The 12,320-nt window shown below is 30.1% G+C and overlaps 1 protein-coding gene and 1 non-coding gene across 2 annotated transcripts; one reads left to right on the top strand and one right to left on the bottom strand.

Annotated features, from left to right (window-relative positions):
* Window positions 1–6,247: 6,247 nt before the first annotated feature.
* On the bottom strand, window positions 6,248–9,015 carry LOC136216972 (major allergen Pru ar 1-like). Its single transcript, XM_066003521.1, has 2 exons — window positions 8,809–9,015; window positions 6,248–6,696 (listed from the first exon to the last, which is right to left on the bottom strand). Exons 1-2 carry the CDS (start codon window positions 8,990–8,992, stop codon window positions 6,398–6,400), a joined length of 483 nt encoding a protein of 160 aa, XP_065859593.1. The 5' UTR covers window positions 8,993–9,015; the 3' UTR covers window positions 6,248–6,397.
* A 2,888-nt stretch (window positions 9,016–11,903) lies between these two features.
* TRNAV-AAC (transfer RNA valine (anticodon AAC)) lies at window positions 11,904–11,977 on the top strand. Its single transcript has one exon. It is a non-coding gene; the product is annotated as a tRNA-Val (tRNA).
* Window positions 11,978–12,320: the final 343 nt, after the last annotated feature.

The raw sequence follows: 12,320 nt of genomic DNA, 5'->3' as shown, positions 1-12,320 counted from the left end.
TTGCTTGTTTGTGATAATAATTAAATTATATGGGTCAATGGGTGGGTGGATGCATGTGAATTTTACAATAAGTCAATGTAATGTTTAAGTATTTTATGTTTTATTGAATAAAGAAATTATTATTGTTTTTCTTTTAACAAACAAATTTAGGCTTAATACATCATGCGTCTAAATGGCAACAGACTTTATTAGAGGTTTGGATCACTTTAGAGGTTTTGACTAGTCAAACCTCTGACAATGGTGTTTGATGGAGAGAGAATTGAAAGAGCTTATTGGGTTCAAAAAGCTAATTTTAAAAAAACTCATTTCAGGAGCATTTTCAATTAGCTTATTGCTCTATCTATTTTGAAGGACATTTTTATCCCTATTTATTACCATCTAACCCCAAATAAAGACTTTACCATGTCATTATTTGTCATTTTACACAAACAGCTATTAACAATCAGCTATGTTTTACCAAACAAGTTTACATAATCAGCTAGTCAAATCAGCTAACAATTATTTGCTAAACAGGGACCATGTGACGGATAAAAAGATATTTTAGAAAAGTTGAAGTGTGTATTTAAGAAAGTTGAGGGGAGTAAATAGAATCTTTTCAAAATACAATGAGGCGGTTTATTGTCCATTTCCTTTGGAAATTCACCGTAACATAGACTCAGAATTCTCATTTAATTTTTTCATGGAGTGAGAAAAAAAATCTACAGAGACGAGGATGGAACGGGGACATGGACGAGAATCTCTCTTTCCCATAGGGGATCTCCATCCACAACCCAACCATTTATAGTTTGTATGAATTTTTACATGTTTAGCTTATATTAGATTACGTAAATAATATTTTATTTTTAGTAAGTTATTATTATGTAAATTAGTCAACAAACTTTAAAAAGAAGATTTAGAATGCATCGAGACTTAAATATGTCATGTTGGGTGCAAGTAGTCATTTGGGGAGGGGGTGTGAGTGTGCGAGCTAGTTAATGGGAGTGGGTTGGTTGAGCTGACGGTGGAAGGAGGCAGAGTAGGGCTTGCAGGTTGTGGTGGAGGAGATAAGAAAGGCATGGCTGGTCTAAGGATAGAGGGGCTGTAATCGTTGTTTGATGTAGTGGGGTGGTAAGAGTTCAGTTGCTAAGAGAGACTGAAGGAAATGTGTAAGAGAGGAATGGTATATTGAAACATGGGCTCAATCCATGCCTCCAAAAAATTGTAAGAAGGGATAGTTGGAAGATGCAAATTTAGCAAACGAAAAAGCATTCTCATCAAATGGGAGATAATAATTTTACGACACGATAACTCATAACATTTTTGCGGTCAAGTTCGTGTCTTATACGTTCCTTGCCGATATCATTTAGTCGATATCTTCATAAAAGGTCTTCTGCTGCAACTCTTTGATGAATTCTATGCTAGTCTCAACGTCCTTCCTCCACCCATTTCGACTAGGGCTGTATTAGATTATGTAAATAATATTGTATTTTTAGTAAGTAATTTTTATGTAAATTAGTCAACAAACTTTAGCTAGATTATAAGATTGATTATTACATGGAATCTGTATATATTTTTCCCCAAGTCAATAAAACACTCACGAGTTCCAATTCTTTTAGCTTATATTTGGATTCCAATTCTTTTAGTTTATATTTGGATATTGATGTGTTACTTATAAATTATGATTAGAGCATTTTTTTTGTGTATTAAATATACTAATATTTTATAGATTATATTTGTCTAATTGATTATACAGGAAACCTCTAAATTTCACTAAAAATGTTATTCACAATTTGAGAAAAGATGAATAGAGATCCTCGCGGTGATCTTAATCTCCGCAGGAACAGAGACAAAAACTATATTTTTTTCCATTCTATATATGAGGATGAGAATGATCATTTCCCATTCTATATATTGGATTGAATCAATTGGATTTGTAATTCTGTATATTTGGAAATGTAAATTTATTAATTGGATTGATTGGTATTTAACTGTCACTTTAAACTTTCCAAATATCAATTACATTTAAGATATTTATATTACTAACAAAATTACAAAAATTATATTAAAATGCTAAAAACTAAATCTGCTATATATAAGTTAATTATAATTATTTTTTGTCAAATTGTCTAAAATATAATTGTGTTATTAATATAGTTATAAACAACCAACCAATAATGTACGAAACGGTTTCAAGTCATCGATAAACTTGTTTGAAAGGTCTGATGTGACAGTTAAATAACATTCAAACCAGTTTTTTCAATTTTTCGATAGCACATGTTTAAAATCAATCTTGTTTGAAAACGTTAAGGTTAAATTTACATAATTTCATACGATGTGGATAAATCTATATTTCGCTTGAAATATTAGCATTGACCCTTATCCCTACATATATACTAGTGGACCCATAGTGAGAATTATTTAAGCTCTGTTGACAAGCTTTTGGAATAAAAAAAATCAATTTGGGGCTTTTTAAGATTAGGGAGGAGGAATTATCAAAAAAAATTAGGGAGGAAGACATTTTAGTGGCATATTTGTAAAAAAAGTATTATATTTGGATATGATTGTATTTTCATATTGAATGACTTTTTGTCATCTCGCACGACTGTGTTGTGTGTAGGATTGTAAATGAGACGGAATGGAGATGCGAAATGCTTCCCTGTCTCTGTATAGATGGGAAATCATCATTCTCATCCTCATTCATAAAACGGAAAAAATATAGTCTTCGCCTTTGTTCTTGTGGAGATTAAGATCCTCGCAAGGATTTCTATTCCTCATTTCTCAAATTGTAAATAACATTTTTAATGAAATTTAAAGGTTTCCCTTATAATCAATTAGACAAGTAAAATCTATAAAATATCAGTATATTTAATACAAAAAAAAATGTTTTAACCATAATTTATAAGTAATACACCAATTTATCAAATATAAAAATAAATATAAACAATTATCCAAATATAAAATAAAAGAGTTGGAACTCGTGTGTTTCATTGACTTGGGAAACATATACATATTCAATGTTATGATCAAATCTATAATCTAGGTAAAGTTTGTTGACTATTTTATATAAAAATAATAGAATATTATTTACATAATCTAATACACCCCTAGTCGAAACGGGTGGACGACGGACGTTGAGACTAGCACAGAATTCATCAAAGAGTTGCAGCGGAAGACCTTTTATGAAGATATCGGCTAGCTGATATCGGAAAGGAACGTGTAAGACACGAATTTGATCGCATGCGACTTTCTCATGCACGAAATGAATGTCCATCTCAATGTGTTTGGTTTGTTGATGTTAAACCGGATTTCTAGAGAGCTAAACGGCGCCGACATTATCGTAGGGTGGACTTCGTGAGAGGTCAATGAAGTTCTAGAAAAAAGATTGTGAATCCAACAAGTCTCAAAGACCACATTAGCAACACCCTTATATTAGGCTTTAACACTAGATCAAGACAAAGTTGGTTATCGCTTAGCAGACCAACAGAGATGAAATTGTCTCCGAGATAAACACATTAACCAGAGATGGACCGACGAGTGTCGGGACAGCCACCCCAGTCGGTATTAGTGTAGGACATAAGTGTGCTAAAAGAAAAAAAAAAGGAGATGAAGGATGTGATCCATAATACCCTTGATGTACCGAATAATCCTCTTCAAGGCACCCATATGAATAAGCATACCAAACTCCAACCAAAATTCTTTTTCTATGGGATCCTAGTTACTCTCATCGTCGCGTTTTTTGGGTGTTTGTGTTTTCCTTTGATACATTCTCCTACCTAAAACAAATTACAAGCTCGCTCATCACCTTGTGTATTTTTGGGGTATCCAATGAATCATCGAGGTTACAAATGTTATGAGTTATCTTGTCATAAAATTATTATCTCCCCTTTGATGATAATGCTTTTCCGTTTGCTAAATTTGCATCTTCCAACTCTCCCTTCTTACAATTTTTTTTTAATATGCATGGATTAAACCCATGTTTCAATACACCATTCATCTTGCACCTTTCCTTCACTCTCTCTTAGAAACTGAACTCTCACCACCCTATTACATCAAACGACGATTACAACCCCTCTACCCTTAGACCAGCCATGCCTTCCTTATCTCCTCCACCACAACCCACAAGCCCTACTCTGTCTCCTTCCACCGTCAGCCCAATCAACCCACTCCCACCAACTAACTCGCACATTACTACCCTTCCTGCTCAAAATAGCCTCCCAAATACTCATACTCACACCCCTCAAATGACTACTTACGTCCAACACGACATATTTAAGTCTCGCCACATTCTAAATCTTCTCTCTAAAGTTTGTTGTTGACTAATTTACATAATTATAACTTACTAAAAATATAATATTATCTACATAATCGAATATAAACTAAACATGTAAAAATTCATACAAACTATAAATGGGTTGTGGATGGGGATCCCCTATAAGAAAGAGAGATTCTTGTCATCGTCCCCGTCCCTATCTCATCCTTGCCTTTGGAGTTTTTTTTTTACTCCATGAAAAAATTAAATTGGAATTCTCAATCTATGTTACAGTGGATTCCCATTAGTATTTGACTCTCACTCGGCCGGATATCTCCTACGCAGTTCAGCAAGTCTGTTTGTTTATGCATGACCCCAAGACCCAGCACATGGCCGCCATAAAATGGATACTTCGGTATGTTAAGGGGACTCTTGATTTTGGGCTTACACTTACTACATCTTCTATTGATTCTTTAGTCTCTTATACTGATGCTGATTGGGGCGGCTGTCCTGACACTCGGCGATCCACATCAGGCTATTGTGTTTTTCTTGGTGATAATCTCATTTCTTGGTCAGCAAAACGCCAACCTACTCTCTCGCTCTAGTGCTGAAGCTGAGTATCGAGGGGTAACTAATGTTGTCTCTGAAACTTGCTGGATTCGAAATCTTCTCCTTGAGCTCCACTATCAGATTCGGAAGGCCACCCTGGTTTACTGTGACAATGTAAGTGTTGTCTACCTCTCTGGTGATCCTGTTCAACATCAACGTACCAAACACATAGAGATGGATATTCATTTTGTGCGTGAAAAGGTTGCCAAAGGCGAAGTACGAGTTCTTCATGTTCCTTCCCGACATCAAATAGTCGATATTTTCACCAAAGGTCTACCACAGATTCTTTTTAACGACTTCAGATCTAGTCTCAACGTTCGACCTCCTCCCGCTTCGACTACGGGGGTGTGTTAGATATGTAAATAATCCTATTGTCTAGGAAATAGATTATTTCCTTGATTGTAGCTTTAATTGTAGGCTTAATTGTGTATTGTGTTGTGTATATAAACACTTCTTAATCAATGAAAACGTCAAGGGTTCTATCTCTGTTAAAAATAGCCTCCCAGATACTCATACTCACACCCCTCAAATGACTACTTGCGTCCAACACGACATATTTAAGTCTCGCCGCATTCTAAATCTTCTCTCTAAAGTTTGTTGTTGACTAATTTACATAATTATAACTTACTAAAAATATAATATTATTTACATAATCGAATATAAACTAAACATATAAAAATTCATACAAACTATAAATGGGTTGTTGATGGAGATCCCTATAGGAAAGAGAGATTCTTGTCGTCGTCCCCATCCCTATCACATCCTTGCCTTTGGAGTTTTTTTTCACTCCATGAAAAAATTAAATTGGAATTCTCAATCTATGTTACAGTGGATTCCCATAGGAAATAGATAATAAACTGCCCCATTGTATTTTGAAAAGATTCTATTTACTCCTCTCAACTTTCTTAAATACACATTTCAACTTTTCTAAAATACCTTCTTATTCCGTCACATGGGCCCTGTTTAGCAAATAGTTGTTAGCTGTTAGTTGTTAGTTGATAGATGATTACATTAGTTGTTAGCTGATTACATTTTTTGTTAGCTGATTTGACTAGCTGATTATGTAAACTTGTTTGGTAAAACATAGCTGATTGTTAATAGCTGTTTGTGTAAAATGACAAATAATGACATGGTAAAGTCTTTATTTGGGGTTAGATGGTAATAAATAGGGATAAAAATGTCCTTCAAAATAGATAGAGCAATAAGCTAATTGAAAATGCTCCTGAAATGAGTTTTTTTAAAATTAGCTTTTTGAACCCAATAAGCTCTTTCAATTCTCTCTCCATCAAACACCATTGTCAGAGGTTTGACTAGTCAAAACCTCTAAAGTGATCCAAACCTCTAATAAAGTCTGTTGCCATTTAGACGCATGATGTATTAAGCCTAAATTTGTTTGTTAAAAGAAAAACAATAATAATTTCTTTATTCAATAAAACATAAAATACTTAAACATTACATTGACTTATTGTAAAATTCACATGCATCCACCCACCCATTGACCCATATAATTTAATTATTATCACAAACAAGCAAAACAAGGATGATTAATTAAGAAATAAGTTAATTATAAGCATCTGGATTAGCCAAGAGATAAGCTTCAACAGCCTTGAATAATCCCATTGATTTGTCTTTTCCAGCCTTAATTTCCTCTTGTTTAATCTCATAATCACCAATTGTATAGTATTTACTGAGAGACTTGATGATGGATCCTCCATTTGGGGATGGTTCAAACTTAATCTCATTTGTAATTTTTTCAAGTATTCCCATTAACACATCTCCTTCAAACATTGTGTATGAATATGTTAACTTCTCTTTGTCTACAACATCTGTCCTTTCCTTCACATACTTCAATTGGCTACCTGAAAAAAAGAAAGAAGAATTCCATCATAGTTAGCAAAACTACTCTATATAGAGGTTCCGATTTCGTGTTTCGTGTCAAAATCAGGATATTTCATATATATGATCTTTATGGTTGTATATGTTATAAATGATAGAAATATGATTTTCGTGTCAATCGTATCATGACAGTGAGGTTGTCTCTGTAAATCATGTTTTCGTGTCAGAAATTGTTACCTCTAACATTATGTAATGATAAATTTAAAAAAATAACGGGTTAGATTAACCTTAGGGGAAAGTACAAAAAAAAAATGTTTGTGGTTTGCGTTGTTTGCAAATAGAGGGTTATGGTTTAAATGTTTACAAATAGAGTATGTTGTATATTTTTTTTACAAAATAAAGTATTTAAAATTACACTATTAAGTTTTGATGACGATCAAGAGCATTTTAAAAATAATTAAATTACATTTATATATTAATAAAACACAGACACCAAAATCAAATTGTAAATGTATAAAATGAACTTAAATATTAAATGTAGTTTATAAACTGTCAAATTAGTAAAAAACATAAAATGTCCACTATATGATTTATTGTTTCGTTTTAGAGAGTTGTTCTTTAGAGGGTTATGTTTTGTCAACATGTAAGAATAATTTTTTCCCACATAAAAATGTATTTGGGGTTAGCTTTCCCAGGCTAATCTCGGGTTAGTTTTTTGGGTTTTGTTTTTTTCTTTCCCTTGCCTACCAAAAAAAAAGAACTTAACTGTGTAATTGTTATACTTTATTTTGTAAATAAAACAAACTGCATACCTCTATTTGTAAACTTTTAATTCGCATACCTTTATTTGCAAATTTGGCAAATCACATGCATTTTTTATGAATTTATGAATTGAAATTTAGAATTTTTAAATTACGGTATAAACTTTATTTCTTATATATAAAAAATAATAATATTTTTATAATTAAATTTGATAATCTGATTTAGTTGTAATTTTTTTAGTTAATTATGATATTCAAATAGAAAACCGTTGTTTTGTTGGATTGGGCTTGAGATTTGAATTTTAAGTCAAGACCGTAATTAAATCCTAAGCCTAATTAAATTGATAGAACTGTTAAAAAAAAAAAATTAAATTGATAGCATGTTGGTTTGGACTTGAGCTGACTGTTTTCCGGTGTAAGCCTGCGAGGTACATCCCAAGCCCGGTCTGTGAACAGTAACAGGCTTGGAGTTTATATAAAAAAAATATTAATATCATATAACATTATATTATCATATTATATAATTTAAATATATTTATATATAAGGATTTCATGGGCTTTTTTGGGCTGGGTTTGGAATTTGAATTTTAAGTCCAAGCCAAAATCAATCTCAAGCCTAATTAAATGGGTCTAAACTCATGAATAGGATAGTATTTATACTTTAACCAATATGAATAATTTATTAATAAAATATCAAAAACATTAAATATATTTGAAAAATGTCAGTAGTTATTTATATATAATATAAAACAGTAACGATGGAGCTGAAGTGTCACTTTCTCCTTTTTTACTGATAAAAAATATAATATATTAACTTTAGTTATATTATTATATTTATTTATAAAAAAAAAAAATTTATCCGTTTATATCTAAGAGTTTTACAGAATTTAAATTAATCCATAAAATCTCTCTAATTCTTTGCATATCTATATATATATAATATAAAACAGTAACGATGGAGCTGGGGTGTCACTTCCTCCTTTTTACTGATAAAAAATATAATATAATATATAATATATTAATTTTAATTATATTATTATATTTATCTATAAAAAGATTATTTAAATTAAATGTGAAAATAAAATAATAATATTTAATTTATATAGCACCTTTATATCATTAATTGTAATTATTAAATTGTTCAAAAAAAATTGTAATTATTAAATTATATTTTTGTTAATATCTATATATTAAGATGAATCCGTGCATCGCACGGGTCAAAAACTAGTTGTTACTAGGATCGCTACATGATTTGCGTTAAAAAAAACGATGGTTTTTTAATCTGATAAAACTGTAGATACTTTCTAAAATTGAATGTAAATGTACTAAAATATTATTATCATTTGTGATATTTATGTAAAAAAACCTAAATACCTTGGCCGAAATTGATTTGCTTGATGGTTCCGGCACCTCCATCGCCTTCGAGAATGTCGACACTCTCAATAGCCTGCGGCAACACTTTGGTGATGAGGTTGCTGCCGTCGAGGACGAAGGCTTTGAACATTTTGCATGGAGGAATTGTGGTGGCAACTTCCATTTCATAGCTCACAATACCCATTTTAATTTTTCTATAATTATTATATTTTCTCCTTTGAGTTTTGGGATGCAGAAATGTGAGAAAAATAGGTCTTATTTATACTTGGAGATTGAATTAGCATTTCTTAATTAATCTAATTATTAAAATATATATGTATACAACTGGCTAATTATTTTTATTTTTTTTTATAACCTATGATTCCCCCTTTTGTCATGTATCAGATTTAATTAATTATGGATATAATTAAATATTGGAAGTAGACAAATTTATGGATAATTTTGGTTTCATTATATAAGATTTGCATAGGGTACAACATCAAAAACTAAGAAAAAAAAAACACATTTTTTCTTGGTTGACTTATAAGTCGCCCGAACTTCGGAATAAGAATTGGAATATTTGCTTCGTTAACTCCTATCAAGATAGCATACTCGTTTATGCAAGATTTCTTTTGTTGAATCATAACAAGAGAATGTTTGGTTACTTTTTTTTTCCTCCTTGAAATTGAGAGTTTTAGGTATTCGATTAGACACCTCATATTTGTCGGATGTTAATATAAAATATATGATTGAGCCATAACTATAAGTTCGAGCTTTTAGTTAAATCAGTTCCTGTAGTTTTTTACAAAAACGAAAAATCTCTACTTTTTGAAAAATTAGCTTTTAGGATTTTCTCTGTGCGATTTTCTCTGTAAATGGGTTTTAGGATTTTCAGAGCCAACGAGAGGAAGAAAATGATATGACAGAGGACGAAAATGAGATGAGAGAGAAATGGGAACTCTGGACGTTTATGGGGAAAAGAGAAAGTAGTTTCCAACAAAATTTTCATTTTGAGGTTGTTAGCAGCCAAATTTAGTAAAAATCAACAAAAAAAAATGAAAATTTTGCAAACCACAAGATTGCATTTGTAACGAAAAATATCACAGATATCCATCTGCAAATCCGTGAAACCACATGATATATATTTATAATTAACCTTAAAAACAATTAATAGAAGAGTTTCAAGGGAGGGAAGCTAAAATGATGTTTTTTTTTTTTTTTTTTTATGTAAATGCTTATATTTTCATTACATGAAAAACATACCAATACAATAAGAAAACCAGAAGGAATAAAACCTTACAAAATCCACAAAGGAAACAAAATGACTACAAAGAGCATGAAAAGGTATAAAAAGCACAGAAAAACAATGAAACATATACTTCTTGGAAATCAAAATCCATAGAAGAGTAACTGCAATCCGATCTTCATCACTCAGACTCTTTCGAACATTCGGATCAAAGTCCTTTCCTTTGTTGCAACCACATAGATCTATTGATCCACATATAAAATAAATCATTTCTGCTCTTGCTAAATCCGAAGAAGGTATAAATAAAGAAATAATTGGGAGCAAATACAATCCAGACAGATAGAGAGATCTGAAAAAGTATATAGACACTGATTAAAAAGAAAAAAACAATAAAAAGAAAACGGAAAACCTAATCCGATGGGAGGAAACTTCCTTCTTCCTCAAAGTAGATCCACTTCGAGTTGGAGGAGAAGATGAAGAATGAATGTGAAGTTTTTTTCTTTTTCCGGAAGAGAAACTGCTCTGTTTCTTAAAAGCAATTAATAGAAAATTTAGATGAAAGTAACTTTTAAACGAGAAGAAAAAAAATATGAAAAAATTTATATAATTATACGTAAGTTTTTATGATGACGTGTCACCTTTTTAGAAAGCTCTTCATTTCAGATTTTATATATGATATATAAATTTTCTAAAAGAATAACAATTTTAACTATATTTTCTATGTATTATGAGAGTACAATTGTGCTAGAATTTCTAGCTATATATATGAGTAAAATTTGATTATTTAGTACATTCAAAGTAATTGATATTTTCTAATAACTTAAGGATAAATTTGAACTTTTCCCTTTTTAATAAATATTTTCATATTTGAGCTCTATTTGTTTTACAGAGAATATTTTCTTATTTTCTAATTTTTGGAATTTTGTAAATAAATAAGTTGAAAATAATTTATTGATGGTTAAAAGAATAGCTAAAAACAAAAGAAAACAGCCTCTCATTTTTAGAATAAAAATTTATTTTTCAGAATTTAAATTAAAACATTTAAGGGATAAAGTGAAAAAAAAAATACATGTAACGTTTACCGCCATGAGCAACTTTACCTCTAACGTCTAAAATGATGCAATTTTATCTCTAACGCTGACAAGTTGGATCAATTTGAAAAATAATTCATTAAACCACCTTTCAGTCATTAATATTGTCATCTACACTTCACATATGTGTCATTTTATCACAATTAGTTACGGATTAGACTGAAAAAAAATATTGTATTTTTTACGAGTTAAACAAAAAAAAATTCAAATATTTCACCGAATTTAAAAATATTAATCTCCAATTCTAATATTAAATCACAAAAAATATAACATTTTTTTTATAAGCAACTGATATGCAACAGATGTAGAACAAACAAAATATTGTATTTTATAATGATGTCTGAAATTGATCCAACTTATGAAAGTTAGGAGTAAAATTACTTTTGACTGTCAATTTTAGAAATAAAATTATATAATTTTAGACATTAGATATATTATCACTTCTGACTATAAACACTAAAAGTTTTTTTTTTCACCTCATCCCAACAATTAATATTAAATATTAAATATTTGTTAATTATTGAATTAAAATATAGTTCATTAGTACCTATTTTTTCTTCTAATAATTCACTAATACATATTGAAACCTAAGAGTATAAATATTTTATTTATCTAAGAAAATATTTAATTTAAACAATAATTTTTTATAGTTTATTTAAACTACTTTTATCAATATAAATTATTTTCTGTACAATAAAACCGAGCTTTGATGTGAAAAGTCACAATTTGGAGCTCATAATACTTATTACTTATATATTTAATTGCGAGAAACAACAAACGGTGTCGTGGTGTAGTTGGTTATCACGTCAGTCTAACACACTGAAGGTCTCCGGTTCGAGTCCGGGCGACGCCAAAATTTTAGAGTATTTTGTGATTTTTTTAATTTAATAATAATTAAATAGAAAAGACTTGAAAGTGGAAAAGTCAAAGTCAAGGGATATTCTTGACTGTTCTTCTTGCATATTTCTTTGTTTTTATATTTTATTAATTTTATTTCTTCTTGCATTCTCGCTTAAAAGGATTTCTTTGTTTTTATATTATTAATATTAATTTTATTTATGAAAAAATTAATTTAGAAATTCTGTTTATGAAATAATTAATTTATAACTAATTTTTTGTTAAGAAAAACTTAGCATATATAATTATTATTAAAATAAAAAGTATAACTACCTACCAAAAAAATAAGTATAACCAAT

The sequence above is a fragment of the Euphorbia lathyris genome, chromosome 2 (assembly GCF_963576675.1).
Source record: "Euphorbia lathyris chromosome 2, ddEupLath1.1, whole genome shotgun sequence".
NCBI lineage: Eukaryota > Viridiplantae > Streptophyta > Magnoliopsida > Malpighiales > Euphorbiaceae > Euphorbia > Euphorbia lathyris.
Note: the sequence above shows the minus strand (reverse complement) of the source record. Positions and strands in the feature narration are given on the sequence as shown.

Bases quoted from the DNA above. Each gene is read 5' to 3' on its own strand.
- LOC136216972 (XM_066003521.1), bottom strand. From the start codon at position 8,992: ATGGGTATTGTGAGCTATGAAATGGAAGTTGCCACCACAATTCCTCCA. The intron at 6,697-8,808 runs GTATTTAGGTTT...TCTTTTTTTCAG, and splicing joins GCAAATCAATTTCGGCCAAG to GTAGCCAATTGAAGTATGTG.